This window comes from Myotis davidii, unplaced genomic scaffold, assembly GCF_000327345.1.
Source record: "Myotis davidii unplaced genomic scaffold, ASM32734v1 scaffold93, whole genome shotgun sequence".
NCBI classification, from domain to species: Eukaryota; Metazoa; Chordata; class Mammalia; order Chiroptera; family Vespertilionidae; genus Myotis; species Myotis davidii.
This window is the reverse complement of record NW_006292095.1, coordinates 2,529,132-2,554,035: the sequence shown is the minus strand read 5'-3', so window position 1 is coordinate 2,554,035 and position 24,904 is coordinate 2,529,132. Positions and strand designations below refer to the sequence as shown.

General features: G+C 49.9%; 1 protein-coding gene across 1 annotated transcript in view; it reads right to left on the bottom strand.

Annotated features, from left to right (window-relative positions):
- Positions 1-24,904, bottom strand: part of SFRP1 (secreted frizzled-related protein 1) — a 39,820-nt gene that overhangs the window by 13,954 nt on the left and 962 nt on the right. Inside the window, exon 3 of the mRNA XM_015565268.1 lies at positions 20,101-20,178. Coding sequence (XP_015420754.1) covers positions 20,101-20,178 — 78 coding nt within the window. The remainder of the gene's footprint in view (positions 1-20,100; positions 20,179-24,904) is intronic.

Here is a 24,904-nt window from a genome sequence, read left to right as displayed (position 1 = left end):
CCAATGGGACAGTCCCGTCAGCGCCCAGCTCCCCAGCGGTTGTTTCCATTTCTCACATCTCACATCTCCCCAGTTCCTTTCCCCAGTGCCACCTGCCAAGGGCTCCTACACCTTGTACATGGGTTTCTGCCCCACTCAGGGAGCGAGGGGTGTCCCTCCTCCTGCAGCCCACCTCCAACACCTCAGGTATTGCCAGAAGGCACTCATCACACACCCCCACACAAGCCTCACCAGCAAGCTTCACCCCCGTACCAACCTGGAGAAGTCCCAGAGGCTGGGTAGGTCCTTCCTGGGTTTGCCAAAGACATGGAGTCCCAGCATCCCTCACTGTCTCAGCCTAGGAGGGTTGATGTGGCAGCCACAGACAAAAGACGGTGGAAGACGAATGTCACCTTGACCATAGCTAGAGCAACAGCACAGTCACTTCAGAACACCAAATGCTTGAGCTCATGGCTACCATCTGAGGGTTTCAGAAAAGCTGGTAAGCGGGAAGGCATCTTGTCAACAGGCATGTGCTGTGCAAGCACTGGTACCAGTTCAGGTCTTTCGTAGACAGATGTTCAGAGAGGCACTGGATGAAGAACAGCCATGGTGCCGATTTCTCATAAATGGAGGGTTTGCTGGGAAACCACCCCTAGTACAGCATGCACATTGTGGCTTATTGCAACGGGTAGCCTGCGGGGCTGTGTGCAATGTTCGAAGGAAACTGGTGCATCTACGGTCTGAAACATTTCATGTATGTGTCCCTTCAGGGTAGAGGCAGCCTCAGGACCCAGAATCGCTTTGAGGGGAGCAGACTCTTTTCTGGAAAGAGGTATGGGACTGATTGTCCCTCAGAGCCTCCAGGAGGAACAAAGTTTTGCACTCCTGGCCCTCCTGAACTGTCAGACACTAAACTTCTGTTGTATAAGCCAACTGGTGTGCGGTCACTTGTTATGGCGGCCCTAGGAAACTAACACACGCCAAACTCAACTCCACTGTGTTATTGTCTCTCCACAGATGTAGCCAGTCAACTATGAGAAAGATGAAGGGTTGGCTGGAATGTCTGATTCTGCAGGCATGCCTATGCTGCCCTGGGTCTGACTCCCAGCTCTGCTGTGTGACCTTGGGCAAGTCGCTTGTCCTCTCTGACCTTCACTTTCCTCAACCTAAAAAGGGGGGTAATAATACTTTCCACACCTCACAGGGTCACTGGTAGGCTCAGTATAAAAATAAACTCATGTATGGAAAAGCATTTTGCAAATGGCAAACTTACTCTTACTTTTAAATCTCTACTGTTTAGTACTTTTTAAAATTTTACACCATGTGAATATACTGCCTTTTCAAAACTAAATTACATATTCAAAACTAAATTAAGTAAGCATATATGTACAGATTTGTGTTTTTATTTACTCTTTATTCATGGATTCATTTATTTTATTCACCTAAACTTCTGCCTGATTTTTAAGGACCCCTCTGCCTTTAGAAGAAGTAGAAAAGTACAAATAGTTTCTTACTGTGTTTAGGCCAAATAACTCTAGCTTTAGAACGTTGGTTCATTTCCCCATGGTCTTTCCAGAAACTCTCCGTGACTATCTATGTACAATCTCATTATTCTTCATCCTACTCCCTAAAGAGTGAAGGTGCCAACTATTTCAGAGTTAAGAGCACTGCTGAATTTCAATCCTTGCTTTGTATTATGTGACCTTTAACTCCGTGCTCCCTGCCACTTCTCCCTCTCTTTCTGCATTTAGATTTCAATACCTTTATTTCTTGAGCTTCAGGACACAGCCACATCTTTGCTTCTTTCCTTTGCTCTAACAAAAAGTATGTTTCCCGGACATGTATTAGAATTAGACTACTGGGTGGCAATTGCCTGTATCTCCTCTTCCTGGCCCCCGTCAACTTTTGTGGGTTCTCCCTGTAAAATGAGAATGGAATGGCCTTTTTCCTAGAAATATAGCAAGTCCTCCATGTCAGACAGACCTGGTGGTGGACAGGAAACCCAGTGAAATCGTCCTTGGAAGGGCAGCGAGCAGGCACCAGGTGGCTTTCTCGGCTGTTCTCAAGATTTACTCAAAGGCAATCCAATGGAGGGATAAGAAGGTCAGACCAAAATCAGCAGCTGAACTTGTAAAAACTTCCCAGGTCAACACTATCTTTCTAGAAAGGAAAAGAAATCATTACTCCAATTTTCTATCTATTGATTGGCTCAAATAGTATATCGAGTGGATGAGCATTTGTTCTTTTGCTCAGACTGACTGCTCTGCCCTGCCTATCCCTGGACACAGGTGTCCTAGTGGGGCCACAGCACAACTGGTCGCAGCACCCACTGACCTCCAACACCACCAGGATTACCTGTTAGCATGAGCATGGAGGAACTCTCTGGAAAAGCTAGAACCCTAAGGTTACAGCGAGTGGGATCCATGCATACGCAGGAACACCTGGAGGAACTGCTGAGAGCCACATCACTGAGAGGACATGAAGCCAGGGAGACACCAGGAGGAATGAGAGTCAGCTCATCAGCCCAGACTCAGAAGCAGGATCCGAGGGAAGGAGGGAATCGTGGCTCCGGGTGCAACACAGTGGCTACTGCACGGACTATCCACGCTGGAGAGAACATGGGCTGTGGAAAGACATTCAAGAGCTATGTCAGCCTGGCCACTGTGGCTCAGTGGTTGAGCATCGACCTATGAACCAGGAGGTCACAGTTCGATTCCCGGTCAGGGCTCATGCCTAGGTTGCTAGCTCAATCCCCAGTAGTGGGCATACAGGAGGCAGCCAATCCATGATTCTCTCTGATCACTGATGTTACTATCCCTCCCTCCCTTTCCCTTCTTCTCTGAAATCAATAAAAATATATTTAATTGGAAGAATCAGTCCCATACCTCTCTCCAGAAAAGAGTCCGCTGCTTCACTGGAGGCTGTAACGCTTCAAGACCCAGGTACCCTTGTGTAGGGCCCTCCCCCAGGGCACTCCTGTGGGCCTCTGAGCACTGGGAGCCCAGCCCAAGTAGCATTCTGCAGTGACTGCCACCAAGCCTGGGGTCGGCAGAGAAGAACTCCAACAAAGGCGGGCTACTTGGCTAGCACAGTTTGGATGGAAATGGCATCGTTTGTACCCACAGGTGGCCAGGTCAGGGGTCATTTGGTAAAGGCCCCAATGTTCCATTTAGGAAGGATGGATAATCCAGCCCATCTTGCCTGAGGTCACATACCTGGAATTTACAAGAGTGGCTGATGTACCCCAGGCCAACCCAGCTCCAGGTCCCCACTTCCTCCAACCCCAGTTTCCTATAATGGAGTTCGGGGTAAAATTTTCTTTGAAGAAAGGTTCTGAGCAGGTGTGTGTTTACAGATCAGTAAGTTAGGACACAGCAGCACAGATTCTTAGAGTGGAAAGTGGTTTAAGAGACCGTCTAGCCAAAGTCTCATTTCAGAGAAAATGAGGACCACGGTTTGAGCTGTCAGCAGCTGATCCAGGGCCGGAGCCTGGACCCCGAGTCCCCAGGGCCAGTGTTCCCTCAGGTTTTTCTACTTCACACATACACACTCAGAGAGCTGACACCCAGCCTCCAAGGCTCCAGCCCCATGTGCTCCCTTCTTCCTTCTCCAAATGCAGGCAAACCCCTCCCAATTCCAACACAAGGACAAAATACCAAAAATGAGGAAACTAAGCACCATCCAGGCTGAAGAAGTACAATCCCAGCTCACTATCCCATAAGTCCCTGGGACCAGAGGTCCCTCTGCCAGCCCCCATCTCCTTCACAGAGAACCTGGGAGGTGCTGCCCGGCCCCTGATCCCTGGCTCCAGCCCAGAACCACAGAACAAATAAAACAGCGGGCTGCAGCCCCACGCTCAATCCCCCTGATTCAGGAAACTTACTGAGCAGTCTGGGGCCTGTGCAGGTAAGTCCCCGACCTACCTTCCTCTGAGGAGCATTTGGGGTGAGGCAGGAACTAGGACAGATGGATGTGCTCCTATGAGCTCACTCATTAGAGAGCAGCCTGAGAAATGGGCTCTCAGACCTCACACCACCAGACGATCAGACCTGGGGAGTGACCATGATCGCCCCAGACCACTTCAGAAGGACTCTCTGCTGTGTCCTCTGCTGGAGTGTCTTGGGGTGTGGATCCCCCAGAAACCCCCTTGCTGAGGGCTCCATGAAAAGAACAAGCAGCTCCCCAACTCCAACCTGGTTCTCTTTCTCAGGAACCCAGAAGGCAAGGCAGGGGCACAGAGAGTTTTCCGCTGGCTCGGACCAGATTCAGCTCACAGACCAGCTCCTGAAGAGAATCAGGACAGGGGACCTGATGGGACGATGCCCGAAAGAAAGGTCAAGTGCTGAGCTCTTTGCTGGGCGTGACTGTTCCTCGCTTGAGGAATCATTCAAACAAGGAAACCTGCCAGGAGACACATTAAGTCTGTAAGAAAAGAAGGCTGCAGGCGAAGAGCTGTCAGTCACGTAGAAAAATCAGCACAATCTATTGATTCTTCTCTTTTTCCAGTGAAGGAGCAGCTTCATATTCAACATTCTCACTGCCCTCCCCCATCACACACAGTTATACAACCGTGAGGGCAAAAATGGTTTTTTTAAGTCACCAAGAAAACTGATACCAGGGAGTGGCAGGTAGACCAGATGCTCTTGCTTGTATGAAGGAAAAGGCAGGCCAGGGAAGCAGGAGAAGAAGGAGGCTCAGCCTGCGGCCCGCACCTCATCCAAGCCCATGGGACCTCCTCTCTGGCAACTGGAGGACCACTCCCCAAGAGTCATGCCCGCCAGAATGCTCCGAGCCATCTGGTCTTCATCACGAAGACATGCAATTAGGAATGCGTTCAAGGTGCTGTTGTTGCACACCCAGGAGCTGGCCCTTTCCTGGCTGAAGAGTGGGTCTACCCATGAGATTGGAAGTGAATAGAAACACATTTCAGAAGTGGCATTCCATGCTGCCGGGTGACCTAGTGAGCTGGGGGCCCCAGATTATTCCTCGACCTTCCTCGGGAAAATACTCCGATATCCTCGTGAGAAGGAAGGTTCACCCACTGACACAGCCACCTCCCCGGTGGAAAGCAGACGGAAGGTGCTCCATAAACCACTGCACCATGGAATCTGCAGGGTTGGAAAGGACCTTGGGCCCGGATTTCTGGCTTCCTGCCAACTCTAGGCCTTTCAGGTATGGCAGGCAAGAGCCCATCCAGCCTTTGAATAGCTCCTGTGGTGGGGACCCTACTACTGTGTTGCTCAAGCTCAAGGTTTCATTTCCTCATCAAGCCAGGTTCTACCAGAGCCAAGCAGAACAAGTCTTCCCTTTGCTGGACTAAACAGTCTCAGCTCTCTCGACTACTGTCCTCCCAACACGTGTAGTCCTGGGAGGCAGACAGCTTCAGACACACATTATCCATTTGAGGGAAGACATGGGAGAATCGCCAGGCCCCTTGGAAAGTGGGAAACATTCAACCTGACTGTGCAACATGTAGGTCTAGGAACGATGGTTGGCAGCTCAGTTTCTGACACCTCACAGCTCCTGTACACAAAATACCTGCCATCGGCCACCATGGGCCAAAGGGAGGCTGGGCACTCATTTCTCCACTGGTACCAGTGGCAGCGGAAGCACCAGGTCACTCCCAGATGTGACACGCCTGTACCCGGGCCTGCCATGGCCACTGTCCCCTCTTTGGGGACCAAGCTGGCACAAAGATGCAGGCCTCTTCTGCCCCATGGTTTTGGACCTCAGTCTTCAGGTAATATGTGTTTCCTGTGAGCCTGGAGATGGTTAGGGGTTAGATCAGCCTATATTTGAATAACCTTTAAAACTTTTTTCTGCCCTAGCCGGCTTGACTCGGTGGGTAAAGCATCAGCCTGTGGACTGAAGGGTCCCAGGTTCGATTCCAGCCAAGGGCACATGCCTGGGTTGCGAGCTCAATCCCCAGTGGGGTTGTGCAGAAGGCAGCCGGTCAATGATTCTCTCTCGTCATTGACGTTTCTATCTCTCTCTCCTTCTCCCTTCCTCTCTGAAACCAATAAAGAAATATAAAAAAAAAAAACTTTTTTCTTTATTTTTCCCATCACCATTTATCCCCTCTATGAAACTCTCTGTGAGCTCCTCTGAGAGAAGCATCACTCTTACTAGCCTGGTTCAGATTTAGTATATCTGTAAAGCTTTTATTTTTCCTTTTTAAGGAAATATAAGTGTGTGCTTATGCTATAAATGCGTGAGGGGGGATGTGGCCCTGCTGGGCCTGCTGGCAGCTTCTGCTTGCACAGAAAGCCTTTCCTGGGGCTGCCAAGCAAAGCTGGAAGGTGGCACCTGTGACCGGCTGCCACAGGCTACCTTGTTAGATGTGCATTTGCACTTTGTCGTTTCCAGAACACTTCAACAGGATCTCGTGGGGTCTACACCCCAGTTCTGGGAAGTATGCACAATGATCCCGATTTGGCAGGTGAGAAAATTGAGGCTCAGAGAACTGAACTTGGCCAAACTCCCATGGTTGGTAAATTGTGGAGCTGGAATTAAAACGTGACTGTGAGGTTTAGAGAGTGTTCCTCAGAAGTCACTTGCTCCATGCTTCCAAACTGCTTTCCCATCAGGCCATGCCTTCCCCAGGCAGGCAAAGAAGGGCCTAAGCCCTCCATCCCTGGGTTTCTCAGTAAACACAGGGAAGAGCTGGAACCTGAGACAAGGTCAAGAGAGGGACCCCAAATGTGGGACCAGTCCAAGGAGCTGAGTTCTAGGAACGATGGTTGTCCAGGATGTCCAGCCCCCCAGGCACTGTAGGCGAATGCTCATCTACAATTGCATTGTAACAATGCACCCCGACTCCACCCAACTCCCCTGCCCTCTGCTGCCCACTCTGAGACACTGACTTCTCCACAGGTGCCTGCGACAAAGGCCAGAGGTTCCCAGAGAACACTTCAGGGGAGCAGGGAGGGGCCCATGAAGATATCCTACCAAGAAACCACGTCACAGAGTTTTTGCAGAACAAAACCATATAACTTCAGGGCTGGAAGGAGACATAGAGTCCCCCTAGGACAGTGGTTCTCAACCTTCTAGCGCTTTAGGGACAGTTCCTCATGTTGTGCCCCAACCATAAAATTATTTTTGTTGCTACTTCATAACTGTAATGTTGCTAGTGTTATGAATCATAATGTAAATATCTGATATGCAGGATGGTCTTAGGCGACCCCTGTGAAAGGGTCGTTCAACCACCAAAGGGGTCACGACCCACAGGTTGAGAACCGCTGCCCTCGGGTGACCCCTTCAATGTGCTTAAGGAAACTGGCCCGAGTCACAAAGCCATTTAGTGGCAGTGCTGAAATCGGGTCCCGGGACTCCAGAATCTGTGTTATTGTCCATCACATCTCCTTGCACAGAAGATTTTACCTTTGTTTTGTGACCGGTGGGTAACTGATCATGGAGAGGGTAAGTGGCTTGCCTGCACTGACACAGCACATGGTCGAACAGGCCTTGACTTTAGGTCCGAGTGACTCCTGAGCCACGCCTGTTCTTTCCCCTCTACTTTACAAATCCATGGATACAGCATGTCCTTTATGACAAGCCCCGCGACCACTGGAATCTGCTAAGGAAGTGACTCCTGCCCAGAGAACCAGCAGTTCTAAACGGACTGGCTGCAAACACCAAACAAAATAGGCCACGCCGGTATTTGGAGTAACAAACAAGGCACCAAGGCTGTAGCAGTGTCCCCAGACTTACGAGATGGTTTTGCATAAAGACGTGCTGCAGAGAAATATTCATGGGCTTCTCTAAGCCTTCCTGAGCCCGGGGAAATCGGGGCCGTGTTCTGAGGGCCTCTCTCTGAAACGATGGGGGCAGGAGCAAGCCTCTGACCTCACCCGTGGAGACTTAGCACCTGTGAGGCCAGGCCAGCTGTAAGAGGCGCTCTCCCATTCGCTGTGCAAGCAGCTGGCTGCCATGGTTGTGCTTACCAGGCAGATGTGCTGTGAGCACACAGACACACACACGGCTACACCCACAGCTCAGACCTCCCCATTACACAGACATAAACACACACACAAACCACTGAGGCCTCTCCTCTTGTCCTGTATTGTAGCCACAGCCTCCCTTGGCTCCCTCCTCCAGAAAACCCCTGGACACCTTAGCTGATCCAGCCCTCGGGCCCTGACTAATGCCATTACCAGGCCAGGGATCACAGGGCTGGCTCCAGAAGCGCCGTGCCTGCTGCCTGCCTGCCTGGCCCACTGACAAGGTCTGGGGAGAAAAGTCAGGGCCGTTTATGACGGCCCCTAATGCCGACTGCTCTTGGTAATGACCAGCTCTGCGGTGACCCAGCTCGGAGCTGATTACAAGCTCTGGCTCCTGCCCCACACGCCCAGAACAAAGGTTTCTCGGGGGCCCCAACCACAGCAGATGGGCCCTTCCCTGGCCGTGTGCTGACCTCATCAGGCCGGCTTTCAGGAGCTCCTTCAAGTGGGTGGCGGCGCTGGCCCACCCCTGGCCAAGCACTGCCCTGAGCCCTTCAGGGATGTGACCTGAGGGCCTCTTCTCTCCTCCTTGTCCTATGTTGTAGCCACAGCCTCTTAAAAGAAGCCCTTGGGTGGGGAGCAGGAGGACACCTAAAAGAGAAGGTCCTCATTCATCCCGAGATGGCGATGGCGTGCTAACAGCAAAGCCTCAGGCTTCAGGGGCGAGATGTTTGGAACAGGAGAGATGTTTGGTTGAGGGTGAGGGTGAGGGTGAGGATAATTGTATACAGATACGACCCATCTTCTGGCCAACTAAAGTCTTACCTTCCTTGCCAAGGACTCAACTCAGGGTTCAGAGCACCACCTAGAGGGAGGAGGCGGCGGCTCTCTTTGGCTTTGACTAGGGATGGCCCTCTTCCTAGACCCTGGGGAGAAGGATGCAAACATTCCCATCCACACAACTGACAGCTCTTTGGGTGTTGATCACAAAGTCAGTCTATGAAGTATAAAGTATAAGCAGGGCCATGTACCCAACAGAAGCCCCACAATCATCTGTTGAATTAAATCTGTGCAAAAATATGCACCTCCTGCAGATAGATTTTCAACAGAAAATGCATGTGCAGACACACACACACACACACACACACACACACACACACACACACACCATACACCTGTTTATAAATGAATACATGCTTAGAGTGAGGAAGCTGTAACCCGAGAGGGTGGCTGGCATTTGGCACCTTGCACCTCTGAACCTCAGAACAAAGACTGTAACTCTCCAGTTAGCCCTGCTCCCTGTGGGTGGAGGGGGCTGCGGGTTCTCTGGAGGTTGGAGGCTGACCTCATTGGCCCAGTGTCACCCTTCCACTTCCCACCACCTTGCCCAAAGCAGACAATTCTTACTGATGGACCTCCTTCCCTCCTGTAGCCCTGCCCCGCCAGGTGGTGTCTCGGACTCAGGCCCATGGTCACAGTAAATGGGTAACCACACCTGCTCATTCCAACTGCTGCCCATTCATAGGAAGTGGTCCCAGTGCCAGTGGGGCCCTGCCTCCCTGCCAGCAGGGTACACAGGCAATGGTGTGGGTCAGAGGGCCCACTTTTCTTCTTCACACCTCCAGTCAGCCTTCGAGACCCCACATTTCTGGCTGGGACTAGCCCTTACACAGGATGCTGAGTTGGTAGTCAGAAAGGACATGTGACTTTCTTTGCCTGCATTCATTTAGCTGTGTTAAGTTTGGTCACTTTAAGAATTACTATCTGTTTTGAATCTTCACGCCCTTTTCTAGCCCCCGTCTCCTGACACTAGGAATGCCTTCTTTACTTTCTCCATTAATCTTGAGCCTAAGTTAGGTTACTTTTCTCCTCGAGGAAACTTGTCTGAATTTCTCCAGCCTCCACCCCAAAAGGAAAAAACCCTTCCTTCTTCAGGCCGGGAAGCTGGGACCATGCCCTAAAGCAGCAGTCACCAACCTTTCGCGGACCACCGGTTGGTGGCCACTGCACTAGAGCATCTGAAATCACCAGGAACAGAGACAAACAAGCACTGCCAAGGAGGGCCTCATCCACTGGATTCTTAAATTCTTGGAGGACAGGTCCCTCTGCTCAGAGATGAGAACTCAGGAAGCCTGGAAGTGGGGCCACCTCAGCCACAGACCCAAGTGCCTGCATCCAAGGCCCATGAGTTCATGGCAGCTGGCACCGCTGCCCCACGTGGAGTGCGCGTGAGAGGACTCTCCCGGGTGCCAGCGGTTCTGAGGGTCTAGAGTGCTTATTCCAAACCCCTGTTCCTAGCTCTGCTGCCAGACTCAGAGTTCGGGGTCACCTGCAGCCCCAAAGCCATCCCCAGGAGCTTAATGGGTCTGCTGTGGAAGACACACCAGTGTGAACTCCATTTCAAAGGGCTCACACAGAGGAGAACACATCGGAGGTAGAGGAAGTGTCCTGGGTAGACGCTGAAGGAAGGGCTAGAAAAAACAAGGAAGGCAAAACCCTGCTCAGAATCCTGCCAGACGGAGCCAGAACGCAGCTCAGGAGCTGGTCCCCAAGTGCCTCCCACTGCCAGAGCACATTGTGGGCATCTCTGTACAACTCACAGACAGCCTTTCAGAATTTGTAAATGATTTCCCTATGCCTGCACTGCAGAAAGCACTCCTTTATCCCCCTAAATATCTGCAAGCCAGGAAGCATCTGTTACCTGCACATCAATCTCTAAGCGCTGCCAGGCAGCCTGGCCTCGCAACCCCAACCTGGAAAGGCCGTTTATTCTCGGGACTCAACCCTGAGCACAGATGCCCCGCACACGAGCCCAACCTGAAAAGTCCTCATAAACAGACACAGGCGTCACCTGTTCTCCAGGGTCCTGGTTCCTCTCCCTGACCCAGCACGGAGGTTGGCATGGCAGGGGCCCAGGGTAGCGCCTAAGTTATGGGAGGTACCCGCAGACACCATGAAACTCGGTCCTGCTCTAAGTGAAATGCAGTCCTGACCAAGCACAGTGGTCTGGAAGCTCCAGCCTCTGGGGCTGAGAAGCAGCGGTTTATAACTCAGCGGTCACTCCCTAGAAAGCCACGATGAACAATGACTCCCATAGCGTCCATTCAAGATGGAGAAGGCTTATTTCCTCTCTTCTCCAGCATCCCCTTTTGTTTGTTCATTCACTCATCACTCAGATGGTCCTGGGTACTCGCTGCAGCACCCACAGAGCAGGACGCGCCCTCTTTACTCCCAAGTGGATCTCTCACGACCACCACGAGTGAGCAAAGCTGGGGGCCCCGGGGAAGCACCTCGGCCCTTCTGGCACTAGAATTCCAGCTCAGCAGAATTCACAATGCTCTCCCCTCCCACCGCGCCCTGGCCCCAGCTCCCAAATCACTCAACACGCCCCAGCGCCCTGCCAATTTGGTTCAACAAATGTCTATTTTCAAAGAAACCTAAGCCGGCCGCTTCTGGTTCACGTCCCTCATAACTCATCACCGGCTGTGTATGCGGTGCTGAGGGAAGCCGGCTGAGGCTGGTCCCCCTCTGAGTCAGGAAGTCCCCAGTGCCAGCGTTAAGTGGCACTCAAGCCCAGAGAGGCCCGTGCAGTAGGGGCGGCCTCTGCGCACACAGGCGCTGCCAGTTCTCGCTCCTAGCGGCCCAGCGGCCAGGCTGCAGCGCCAGGTCCTCCCGGCACGGAGAGAGTGACAGCGCTAGTGACAGGCCGTCCGCTTACGCGGCAAAGCTGTAGCTCAAATATTTATTGTATGTGTCTGGCTTTCACACGGAATCTGCAACCTGCCAGTTAGCAGTGTTTACCTTGGTAGAAATTCACGGGAAACCTTAGCCTGAACAGGCCCAGAGTTTATTTTACTGCCAGATAAACAACTTTCTTTGATAAATCATCCATGTGACAGTGTTCCTGAAAGACTAAACAAAGATTTCGAGTGCAATCTATAGGCCTTTGAGAAGCCTTTCAAAGCTAATGCATGTTTAATTGGCTGCTCGAAGCAGGCTGAGGCAGGGCAAGGGCCTGACATTTCTGTGGCCATTTGTTCTCCTTAAAAAAAAAAAAAAAAAATACAGACTGGAGTTCCTGGCTCATTTCTGCAAAATTGGACAAAATTTACCAATATTTAAATGTTCGGTTGCTTCTCAACAGCCTGTGTTTCGGTCCAAAGGAGCACCTATCAAACACCAACAAGGCAGTTGTTGGAAACGGAATTAAAAACTGCCCTGCAGATACTGCTTGAGAAAAGGGGAGGATGGAGGGAAGTTCAACACCCAAGGTCTAAGTCCCTCTTAAACAGGCCCAATGAATTATGAGCAGAAAAGCTCATATTAGGAATATGATTTCTAAGTAACACACAAAAACACAAAGAAAGAGCGTGGGTCAGCATGTCCTAGACTTGGTCTACCCTCAGCCCAAGCTCCCTGTGTTCTGCAGGCTTGGCGTCTGATGACATCCAGCCTTACGATGACGTAAGGGTGGCATCTAACTAAAACTGCTAGTAGGTAGGGTTTGTGTGTTTTATTTTGTCTGCTTTGGTTTGGTTTGGGTTTGGGTTTGGTTTTCTAACTACAGCACCTTGAAGTTGCATAAAACTTTTAAAGTTTTTCCAAACACAGACTGGAGTTTCTGGGTTTTTTAAAAGGCTTCTTCAGCATAATCCTCTTTTAACCAGAGAATTAATCGGGACATTCCATTCCATGTCCTAACATTTTTTTTTATTTTTATTTTTTGCAAACCATTAGTTTGCAAATCATTCGTGCCAGGCTCTTCTTACCTGGGCTAATTTCCATCCTGACACAATCTTTTTGAATAAGAAGAGAACATGGCTAGGGATGGAGCAGCCACCATATTCCAAGAACTATACACACTTGATTCAATTCTCCCCACAGTGACACAGGAATCGCCGTCCACATTTTACAAGTGAGGAGATAGGCTCAGGGAGGTTGAGAGACTTCCTCAAGGTTGCTCAGTTTATCGGGTTGGGATTTAACGAAGCCCGTCGGGCCCGAGGCATATGTTCTTTATATCCTACTGTACTACCTGCTTCTCTCCACAAAGAAAGGAATCACGACTGCTGAGCCCTTTCTCTGTGTTAGGCACAGACATCAGCCCATTTATATCCCACAAACTCTGAAGGAGTGAAGGAACACCCTGTGCCCCCCTTCCCAGGGAGCTTCCTCCACTGTTCCTGGCAGGATGGAAATGTGATGGGCGTGCGAGAGCATGAAGGCGGAAGGGTATGGAATCTGGACTGGCTACCCAGGTACGTGCTGATGGGAACAAAGCCTGTAAGGGATGCCAGGCGGAGTGGCCTTGGGCAATCAACTGGCTAACTCCTCTAGCTGAGCCTTCTTTTCCTCAGCCTTTAGGATAAAAGCCCTGGACTGGCTGATCTTGAGGCCCCATCATGCTCAGCAGATCTAGTGACAATGGGATACAGATGAGCAAGACAACGCTCTAAGAAATGGGCCACTTGTGTGGGTTACGAACAGCCCCTCTCTTTGAGCTCATCCTTTACCCCTCTTCCTCCAGTCAGTCTCAGAGAGGCTTCGGATAGCAGGGGTGAATTGGAGGGCAAGTCCTCCTTCCCCCCTTCTCCAGGATAGTTTGTGTATACATCAGATGATAAAGAGGACATTTGTTAAGTGAAATAAGCCAGACACAAAAGGATAAATACTGTAGGATTCCACTTATATTCGGTACCTAGAATAGTCAAAGTCATAGAGACAGAAAGTAGAATGGTGGTTTCTGGGAGTGAGGGGAGAGAAGAATGGGGAGTTAGTGTTTGGGTAGAGTTTCCATTTGGGATGATGAAAAATAACCAAAGACGAATGGGGCTGACGATTGACAACAATGGGAATGTACTCCATGCCACGAAACTGTATACTTAAAAATGGTAAACTTTATATTATGTACATTTTACGACATTAAAATTTTTTTAAAGATGAGGGCTAGGCAATTGGGCAGGGCGACTCACACCTGGAGAATTATAGAATCACAGGTTGGAGAGTACATCACCGTTTGGCAACTGACCATCCCCAAGTCAGACCTGGACTTCACCACAAAGAGGGGGAAGTCACACGTCAGCCAATCCTGAACCAACCAAGTCCATACCTAGCTATGTCTTAGTACAAAGAAAAGCCACCATTCCAGCACGGTGCAAGGAGGCGGGAGAGCTGAAACCAGAATTCAGTTCAGGAAAGATTTCGACAAATAAGGCGAGAGCAGAGTTCACTTCTCTGGTGAGAGTCACAAAGGGAGGCCTCCAGTGCCAGGGACAGTCGCTGGGCTACTGCTGTTCCTGCGGAGAGCCTCAAAACGAATGTTCAGTGAGTCTAGCCTGTTTTCGGGCCCAGGGCTGGGTTCCTTACCCACTAGCTCATCTGCTCCTTGCCAAAACCTATACCTGGCTATCAGTTGTCATTTCTTAGAGGGAAACTGAGGGCTGGAGGGGTTGAGAGATTTGCCCAGTGTTGCAGAGTATCCATATAGTGGTAGAGGGAGGGCTGAACTCAGTCCCAGAGAACGCCATGCCCACCCATGGATCCTGGGTTTCTGTGTACTTTTTCACACTTAAATATGCTTTCACAGGTTCAAAGATGCTAAAGAGAAGTGCTTCTCATTGAAATTTGCTTTATCTAACTGTCCTTTCACGACAGGCATAGACAGGAAGGACTGAGAGGAGATGGGACGCACCGCCCTCACCAGGGGGGGAACTAGGGCTCTTTCCCCAGCTTTTCCTCCATTCCTCAACGTGACTTCCGAGTGCAAGGTGCTCCCGATCTGACCTCAATCCAAACTGCTCAAGACCTGCTTCGTCTGGCCAGGGCCCCAGGTCTGGCATCTATTCAGAAACTCTCCTATCTGAGACGGTGGGTGAGCCAGGAATGACATCACAACTCACCCGGCCAACTCGAAGGCTTGGAAGGCTCCTGGTTCAGCGAGGTCTGTGCACTGTCCAACCCGCCTTGTGCCTGGGAAGACTAGACTGGTCTCTGGCCGTGAGCTGGGCATTACACTTCCAGGGCACTTAAAGTGCTCAACCCTGCCTCTTCTCTCACATGAGATGCCACAACTCCTTCTGACTATAGACAGAGCTGGGGATGGGTTACATATTTTAGAGATTGTCTATTACCCTTCTCCCCGCCTCCAGCCTCTCTCTCTGGCTTCTCCAGTATCTGCAAACACCCTTAAGCCTCAGTTTCCCTTCTCTCATGTCTATTTAATTTTACTTTGACTGGACTAGATTTCTGAATGCTAGGGCTTCTTTTTCTTTTACATATACACTCAGTCACCCCACCCAGGGCATGTGGTTTTCCTTGGACTTAATAAACAAGTGGCACATATTCACTTGGAAAGGAGCCTCCGTCCTTTTATTAAAAAAGGAAGTCCAGTTCCCAAATCCCTGCCATCCTGTGTCACTTACATTCTCATCTGACAAACATTTAATTGTGCCTCCATGTCTAAGACACTGTGCCAGAGGCTCTAAGTACAAGCAGACCTTGTTCTGTTCATTCTAAGACATGGATTAGCGTTACATTTGAACACAAACTATGTTTTCTTTGTTAGTGGTACCAAACCAATAGTGCATCTCACAATTAATGGGCATCTTATATTAAGTAAAATACGGTACAAGATACAGACCCTGCTCTCAAGCAGCTTACAGATGTTGCAATTATTTTGCTGGCAGCTAGTTTTCCTCCTCTGTGGGAGGAAACTCGGGGCTTAGTTTGGAAAGGCTGGACCTACTCTTTGCAAGAGATCAAACAGCCCTTCAGCGTAAAACACTGTGTCTCCGAACAGCAGCACAGCCAAGACACCTTGGGAAAGGAGTGAGAACAGATTTGTGAAGGTGCGGGAATCTTCAAACATCCTTCTTGTAGGAAATACTCCCAAACACTTAACTGTGAGAGCTGATTTTTTGCTTTCCTATTGGACTCACTTTTAGTGTTGCAAAAGTATGTTTTTACTCTTTATGAGGAAACATATAAATGGGGAGTCGGGGGGAAGGAAATCCTTCCAGAAAGCAAGAAAAATTTCTGGGAGCAAAGAAATCTTTTTCCACAGTGAGAAAATACCGGGCTAAAGAAGCTGTCAACTGAACTCTCAAGCTCAAGAAAAATGTGGAAGCCAGTAAAAGAAAGCTCTGAACTATCTCATTATCATGCACATTTCCAGCAGAAACGCTTAAGGGTGTTTGCAGATACTGGAGAAGCTAGAGTGAGTGGCCAGAGGTGGGGTTCTAACCTGGCAGCAATTATAAATGAGACCCTCACATCCCTGGGACAAGCTGACCTGAAGACGGCCATGGGCACTGGGTTACTAACAGCAGGATCATTCGTGTGGCCACTTGCAATGCTACATTGGCCTGCGTAAGAGGAGAGAGCAGCAGCCTGTTGTCACGTCGCAGGAAAACCAGAGAGGACAAAAAGCAGGTCGGCACGTCCTAAAGTGAGCATTGCACGCAGGCTGGCCACCAACTTGAATTCAGAAACTGCACCACCTAACTTCTGGCTACCCCATCTGGTGCTTGATCCAGGCTGATCCAACTGCATTCCCCAGCATCAGCACACAGGTGTTTCTACTGATGCTTTTCCCTGTTGGAGGAAAAAATGTGTTCTGAACCGAGGGGGTCCAGCGCAGGGGTGGAGAGATGGTGGCCAAGCACACCAGGCAGAGTTAAGCGTGCACTGCCCGAGGAGGAGGGATGGTAGGCCATGCGGGAGTCCGAGGAGGAGTTGGCAGGAGGGCAAGTGTGCGTGCTGACCCAGAAGGAATGCACCCCTTGTTCCTGGAGCTCACAGAGAGCCTTCCAACAACCTGATGTCTTCCCATCCGGGATGTCAGGGCCACTTACTGCAAAGTTTGATCCCTGGAGTAGGGAGTAAAATGTTCTTTTTCTTTTCTGTTGTGTGTCATCTTACACTGCCGAATGTCTTTGCTTCCTAATTGAATCCCATCAGTGTAAGCTAACTGCCTCACTTACTTGAAATGAACTCAGCTCAGAACAAGTTCCCCACAAGGCTGCATTCTTCAGGGTGCTCAGAATGGCAGAGCTAGGCTCAGCCCCCGCATAGAGGAGGGGAGGAGCCCTACTTATTGTCTTAGAAGAACATTACAAATAAAAAAACTAAAAGTCTCTCTGCATCCAAATCAAAGAGGCCTCGCATATACCACACCCATGCTGGAGAGATAAACGTCTCTACAGCAAAGTCCGATGGCCGTTCGTCTTCTCTTAAAGAGGAAGGCACGTGACAGAGAGTCAAAGAACTCCAGTTGGGAAAGTCAGATTCTTTATTTATGAAATAAGTGAACTTGATAAGATGACCTGTACGTTCCGGGAGGAAGTCAAAAGTTCTATGAACCCAAGAAGAAAATAATCTCAGAGCTAAAAGAACAGCCCCAAACAGTCACTCAGATTCACCAAGACCTGATTGGTTATTAAAATAAGATAGAGCCCTCTCTCCTGGAAGCCGTGAGCAGGTGCTTGCTCACTTAGTAGGCACCTACTTTTTAAGGGAAAAGATGTCCATCCCCAGGTGAGTTACCTGAGCACCAGACTCTGACCCTGCACCAAAAGGTCAGCCTTTCACATTCAAATTATTTCCCAAGGCTTGACTCTTCAGCTCCCCTCTAGGGAATGTCTCCAGGGTCACTAGTTGCCACAAAGTCCCTAGTTACCAGGATTTTGGTAGGTAATTGGGGGAGATTAGAGGAGACCTGATGACAAGTTCAGGTTGGTATGTTCCAGACTACAATCGGGGCGTAAGCATGGATTCTCTTCTCACACCTCCTCAGCATTAATTAACTTTGGCCTTGAGTCCCCACAGCCCCTCTCTCCAGCTGGTGAGTTATAAAATGACTCCATAGTGTCTAGAAAATCATTGATTAGTGTTTGGTCAGGATTTTAAATTTCTTAAAGTTAAATTTCAATTTACCCTAGGTAAGTATTTTTTTATATGACATCTAGCACAGGGCTTTGCACTCAAGAAACATTGAATGAATAGACATGTGAATCAATGAATAATCAGATGCACTGGATTTGAGCTCCATACCAGGAAGACACCCCCTGCCAGTCACCTCCACACTCAGTTCCAGGGTTTTCCCATCACTCTTCCCTCAGGAGCTGAGCCTGATAGAAGTCACATGAGCATTCACATCAGCTAACATATTACCTTTCAGAGTTTAATATAATTCCCTGGATTTGATGAACTGCCAGGGGGCCAATTTCTGAAAGTAAGTGTGGTGATTTACAATAGCGGAAGAGGATCAATGAAATCTACAAGAGTGGCCCCTTAGTCATCCCTTCTAAGGATCCTTCAGGAACACAGCCATACGTGAGCAGATTCTTCCTGCCCCAGCCCCGCAGCAAAAGGCTTCCCGTCAGGATTTCTGAGAGATTTTATGTTCTTTTTCTCCATTTCTTAGGGAAAAAAATATCCCAATCCCATGTGTGGATGTAAAGCTTGTTGCTAAGGCAGTGAGGGGCTGCGCACCCACAGGCTTACTCACAGGAGACCCACCAGGTTCAGCCTGGCATTGAACACCTTCTGACGAAGCAAAAGTGTGACCATCAAGAAGCAAATGCCACTACGGTCAGATGGCAGGGTAATCAGAGCCCTCTATAACAATTTCATTTGAGTTCACGTAAGATGACAAGGAAAAGCGTGTGACAAACACAAGCAGCAAAATGCAGAATAGACCAAATCTTTGAGGTCCTGCTGCCCTCCCCAAGGATGAAGGAGGCAGATGGAGACACTTAGTGTAGAAATGAAGCATGCAGCCTTGGCCAGTTTGGCTCAGTGGATAAAGCATTGGCCTATGGACTGAAGGATACCAGGTTCGATCCTGGTCAAGGGCACATGCCCAGGTTGCAGGCTCGATCCCCAGTGCGGGGCGTACAGAAGGCAGCCAATCAATGGTTCTCTCTCATCATTAATGTTTCTATCTCTCTCTCCCTCTCCCTTCCTCTCTGAAATCAATAAAAATATATTTTTTTAAAAAAGAAATGAAGCACACAAAACACATCCTTCCTCAAGAAGCTCTCCATGGCAAAGGGTCTCAATTCCCCAACGTGTCTTCAGTCACAATGGCAAATACTCTGAGAGCACATCTGTCATATGTACAATGTCCTTTAACTTGCGTGTGCACGCACATACGCGTGCAGCTCATTCAGATGTGGCACTTTGCCAGTACGAGGCCTTTTCGTGTACTTGGTGATGTGTGTGGTGGTTCTGAAAGGGCACACTCACGTTACCTACCGTTCTGCTTTTCCTGGTAAGACTTCTGTACAAAATCCAGCCTCAGGGACATGGTGCAGGCATCATGAGAAACCCCCTGTTCGCGTCAGGCTGAACCTGTCCTTCAGCAAAGCAGGCCTGGCCCAGACCATAGAATAGAGGCAGGCACAAGGGAGTCAGCTGTTCCAATGGATGCGGTGAACATTTATTTCTCCCAGAGGAGAGACGCCCACGGTGTCTGGAGCATGGGTCTTCCACCACATCCCCACCAGGGACCATCCCTGAAAGGCCACCTGAGACCAGCTCCCCGGGACACAGCAAGCCCTTCTCCTGGGTTCTCAGTGCTGATTCAAAATTCCCCTTTAACCCACAATGATTTGGGGAAAAGGAAGCTAAATCCCAATCCTGTGGGGGTGTCAATTTTCTTTGCCTGGAAGTTCCTGATAGGGGCCCCTTCTCCGAGTGTCCTAACAGTAGGTTCACCTCCCTGAGAAGGCACCCAGCCTCCAGCCATTTTAGATCCTGGGTAGAGTGGTGCTGACACCTAGGGGTGGATGGAGAAAGAGCCGGTGCGGAGAGAAGACCAGCCCTAGCTGCACGCTGTGCCTCCTGGCAGTTTCCAAGGAGTGGTGTTTCCCCCTAGTTCCTGTCCACCTGTTCCCAAGTCTACCTCCCTCACTCCTAGAGAAGGTCGCCAAAATCCTTTCCAGGGACCTCCCACACAGAAGGACAAAAGCAAAGTTTGACTTTAATAACAACCGCCCGGATCCCCACCTTGTTTAGTCTTCCATCTGCCTGAGAAAAGTAGCCACAAGGGAGGCTGGAAGTAGAGAACATAGCGCCCCAAGAAGACTCATCAATAGGCTCTGTTCAGCTGGGATAGGGGCCAGGAGGAACCAGGGAATGCCAAACCTCCCCAAGGCAGCCAGGGATGCTTTCTTACCAAACTCGCTCGCACAGAGATGCTCAATTATCGCTTCAGATTTCAACTCGTTGTCACATGGAGGACACACAGTTGTGCCTAGGAAGGGAGAGGAGGAGAAAAAGGAGCTGTGAGTTATGGGGTTAATGGGTGCAGAGAGAAGCCTTCCCTGGGAAAGACATCAACCCACAACCAGAAAGAAAGTAATTAAAGGTCTTCTGGAATTTCTGAAGGGCAACCTGAAAATCAAAAAGAAGACTCTTAAAGCCCACAACCTAAAGCTATAAGCAGACATACGGCTTCTTGAAAATTTCGGGGCTAGAGCTGTTGAATATGGCACACCTATTTAAAGCAACAATATCGGGCTGGGAGGAAGCAGTCCTGTAACTTGTGGCTTAATGGGGTATGGTGGGTCTCTGGGAAAAGCTGACTTATAAACCAAACACATCTATTTCAGTTGTTGGTTTCCTGTTCTTTCCCACCCCCTCTCTTTTAAATATCCCCCATCCAATTCCCATCCCCTTCCCATTCCCAAACTCCCAACAAGACAGCAGGTCAATCTGACCGGCTCTTCAGGAGCCAATAAATAAAAACTCAGCCAACTCATGAACTCTAACCCCAGGCCCAGAACACCCCTCTCCAAAAGGGCAATTGCTAGCAAGAGCTGCCAAATGGGAGGAGAGAGCTGGATGGGAGAGACTCTGGAGGCATTTTCACAGCACTGTGAAGTGCTTTGAAGAGATGTGTGCATGGCTGACCTGAGGGCCACTGATAGGTGGCTAAGCTCCAGGGGAAGAGGCATCTGAGGCCAGGGCTAGAGGCCTCCTCTAAGATAAAATGCTGCTGGTGCTAGAGGGATCCTGGGGGCATAAATTGTCTCTGTGGAAGGGCAGGGAGAAAGTGGTACAGTGGAATCCCCAGAAGGGCGTAGTGCTTATCATCACCATCACCATTCTCACCACCACCATCCTCACCATCACCATCACCACCACCACCACTACCACCATCATCACTATCACCATCTCTCAAACCACCTGGAGTTTTATCCATGATCTAGGAAGAAAGCATTAGCATGTTCCAAGGGCACTCCATCCTTGGCACAGCATTAGAGGCCATGCCAGGCTGGAGCTAAGGAGCAAAGGAAAGTCACCCCAAGGAAGGATGTGTACTGAGTGACCTTTGCTCAAATATAAGGCTCTTCATCTTGCTCCCTGACCCTTCCCTCTCCATGGCTTCTGGGAGAGCAGTCCTCCTCAGTGAGTTCCCCTATGGCTCAGTGAAATGAGCAAAGCCTCCCAAGATGGGAGGTAGGAAGGGAGCTGCACAGCCCTCCCAGATCAACGCTGTTCCCAGGACATAACTGGCCCAGAGCTGGCCACCCACCCCCCACTTCCCAGCAGGGTCCCTACATAGCCTAGCAGAGACCACATGCCTTGGCCTTTGTACCCAGAGCCAAACACCATCCAGATTCTCAGTGCAGCAGGAACCATAGGCACACTCCAAGCAGAAGACGGTCTGACTGTCTTTTGGCCCAGATGTTGGAAATTTGCTTTTCACACAAAATCAAATTTGAAATTGGTAGTGTTTCTAACAAAGGGAAAAACTTAGCCAGAGTTTTACATATGGTTCCTGCTTCCCTGGGGAGAAAAACAGGGAAAGGAAGTCCCGCAATAATGGGAAGGACATTGTTACTTATAGAGGGAGCATCAGCTTTGCTGTGGGATTTTCCTTGTTTCCTTATTTTTTAAAAAGTGGAAGCTATCATATTGCAAGGTTCTATGAATACAACCTTGACTAAACAAGTAGCAGGACCAGGGCCATCAGCATGTAAACACCAGGTGTCCATCGGCTCCACACACTCACATCATGTGGTGTAGACACACTGAGTTCCCCACAGGGGCACTTCCCGCAGTGCCATCCGTGACCTTTGGCCGTCAGTGCCTCTCAGGGCTGCAGGATCTTGCTGAGGTGAGCTCAATGTGGCTTCCCCCCATCTTGGCTCTGTTCAGCTGACTCTGGAGCAGCAGCAGGCTCTGGAGCAGCAGCAGCTTGATCCAGAGAAGGGAGGAATGTGTAATGCAATATTAATCTGTGCCCCTCCGATTGTCCTTGGGGCCCCACAGGCTGCCTCAGCAGGAGAAATCCACCCAGTCATCTGTCTGAGAGGTGGAACAAAACCCCTTTGAAAGTGTATCTAAAATAATGTTTAAAGCAAAGGAACTAAAACCTAAAACGTTTTTGTGTTTTATTAATATTTAAAGGGAAGTAGAAGAGAAAGTCCCACAGTGGAATCAGGATTAAGTGAATTTTTTAAAATCAATGCACACACATGTACCTCGCACATTCTCTACCCCCCTCTCAAACACAGCACATCCCCCCTTCTCTCTCCCTCTTCCTCTCTCTCTCTCTCTCTCTCTCTCTCTCTCTCTCTCTCACACACACACACACACACACACACACACACACACAGGCACACGCTGCAGATCTTCCCCAGCCATCTCCGGGAAACATGGAGAAGGGGCTCTGTGGAAGGCTCTTGGTCATACTGATCACACTGCAGCCTCTGCGATCTGTGACTACAATAGCCAGGCTGATTTAATGCACAACATGCGTAAACAACAACAAAACTAAACTAAAAGTACTTGCTTGTTCAAACAACTTCAATCAGTAAAACCTGGCAGGGAGGGGGAACAACTTATCAGAGTGCACAGGTCTAATGTAAGTGCAAGACTTAGAAATAACTTTCCTGGGGAAAGAACCATCGCCTCTCCCATAACAGATGCTTGATGCAGCTCAGGTCATGGCCTTTTGGCGGTGGGGGGGTGGGGGGGGTCTTTTGCCTCATTTCTCATAACTAAGTTTATCTTTAATAACACATGGCCACAAAGGGAGGCTCAATACCCCCAAGTATGTAAAGAGAAATCAGCTAAATCATGCAGAGATCTGATGCTGCTTTGAAAACCGTTTTAATTTTTAAGAATAAAACAATAAAAATAGTGCATGTGTACTTATTGCCATCCAAAAGTACCAGTTCTTATTCGGGAGCTACCCGCCATAAGGGTTTAATGACCAGTACTGCGGTCATCTCAGCCTGTCCTGACACACACACACACACACACACACACACACACACACAGCCTTTCCACCTCCAGTGGCCATCCTGCCTCAGAGGAAGTCCTGTGGGGCTCCCACTGAGTGGCTGTAGTGCTGGGAAGGAACAGATTCCTTCTCAAAGCAGAGCCTCTCACCAAAAATGCCGAGGGAGAACCAGTTCCCTGGTCCCACACCTGCCTGGACCTCTCACAGCCTCTCTCTGTTCAGCAGCTGGTCTTGGGAAGGTGACTACTTGGACGGAGGAAGGAGAGAGGAGGATGTACAAAAGGGCCCAGGCAAGGGGAAGCAGACAAGTGGAACAGCAGCCAAAGAGTAAATGCCTTCAAGAAGGCACCCAGACTTTGGAGTTCAGCTGGGAGGATTCTTTCCTCTTCCTCAGTAGGCTCCCCAGCCAGTCTTCCCATCTTCCCCCAGAAAGTATTCCCCCAAAGATCTGCATGTCCACCAACTGGCTGTCCCAGAAAGATGGGTAGACTCGGCCCAAGCAGAGCTGGCCACAGCCTCGCGGAGCAGGGCGGGGCTGGGCTAATCCCCCAGTGGCCCTCCGCGGGGGAAGGGAAGGAGGAAAATGCTGTGGGCTGCAGGGGATGGCTCCACACAGAACACAAAGTGCTTTGTTTGCTCCAGGTAATTGCTCAGCTCTCAGGGTTGCACTTCCCAAAGGTTAACCCTGTGCAGACACCTAGGAAGCGGAGAGCAAGAGGTGCCCGGACTTCGCCACTGCAGGCAGGCTGCTGCCTTTCCAACCGGCCGGGACCCACGCCACCCAACATCAACTCCATCAGACTGATCTTCTCCCTTCCTAGAATAAGTAAGTGCATTCAAAGTTCAGGGTGCCCCTTGCCCCATACCTACCCCCACCCTCACTCTGAGGGAACACGCCCTTCAGTGGACATCCCTTTTTGGCATCACAAGAGGATGGGTGAAGTCAGCAAGCAGCCAGCCCCACACCCGAAAAGCCCTCCCGACACCCGCCCCTGTGCTAAGCACACTGGGTATGGCTCCCCATCTCAGACTATCTCCACATCTCAGACTATCTCCACATCCTTAAATCTCAACTCTGCTTCCAAAGAATTCAGGGTTGAATTCACTCCTATAAAAGTCAGGCCATCAAGTTGGGGGTTTTGCTGGTTTGGTTTTGTTGCCTCTCCGAGATTTCCCCCCTCGCCCCCCACTCAAGAACTGCCCTTTAAAGTGGCAGGGACTTCGAGGAACCTCGGGTGGTCCCTGAGACAGTTAAGAAAGTATCAGAAATCCCACTGGCCAAGGAGAGACGAACAATGAACTAATTACATTTTTATCTTTCTAATGACCTGGGGATTTGTGTAAATGAGAGAAGCAGGGGGTATGCAAGAATGAGAAAGAAGAGACTTTCCATCCCCCAACCCTCCCCAAACTGTCACCTGAAAGGGGTGGAGAAACAGAAATCCCCGGTTTCTAAACTTTCTTCCTCAGCCAGAACTGCAGCTTGCCCTCCTGGGCTGAATGACTAGTTAAGGGAAAAGTTGTTTGTTTGTTTGTTTGTTTGTTTGTTTGTTTAAACCCTCATGGAACCTCTGAAAACAAAGCTTCCCCCTAGCATGTTCCCGGCCGGTATTGGGTTTTTCCCTCCTGGCGCATCCTGTCTGGGGTGCTAAGCGCTGCGATAGGGACTCGGTTCTCTCCCAGAGGAGAGACGGGCTCCCCTTTTATTTGGAGCTTTAGGCTTTGT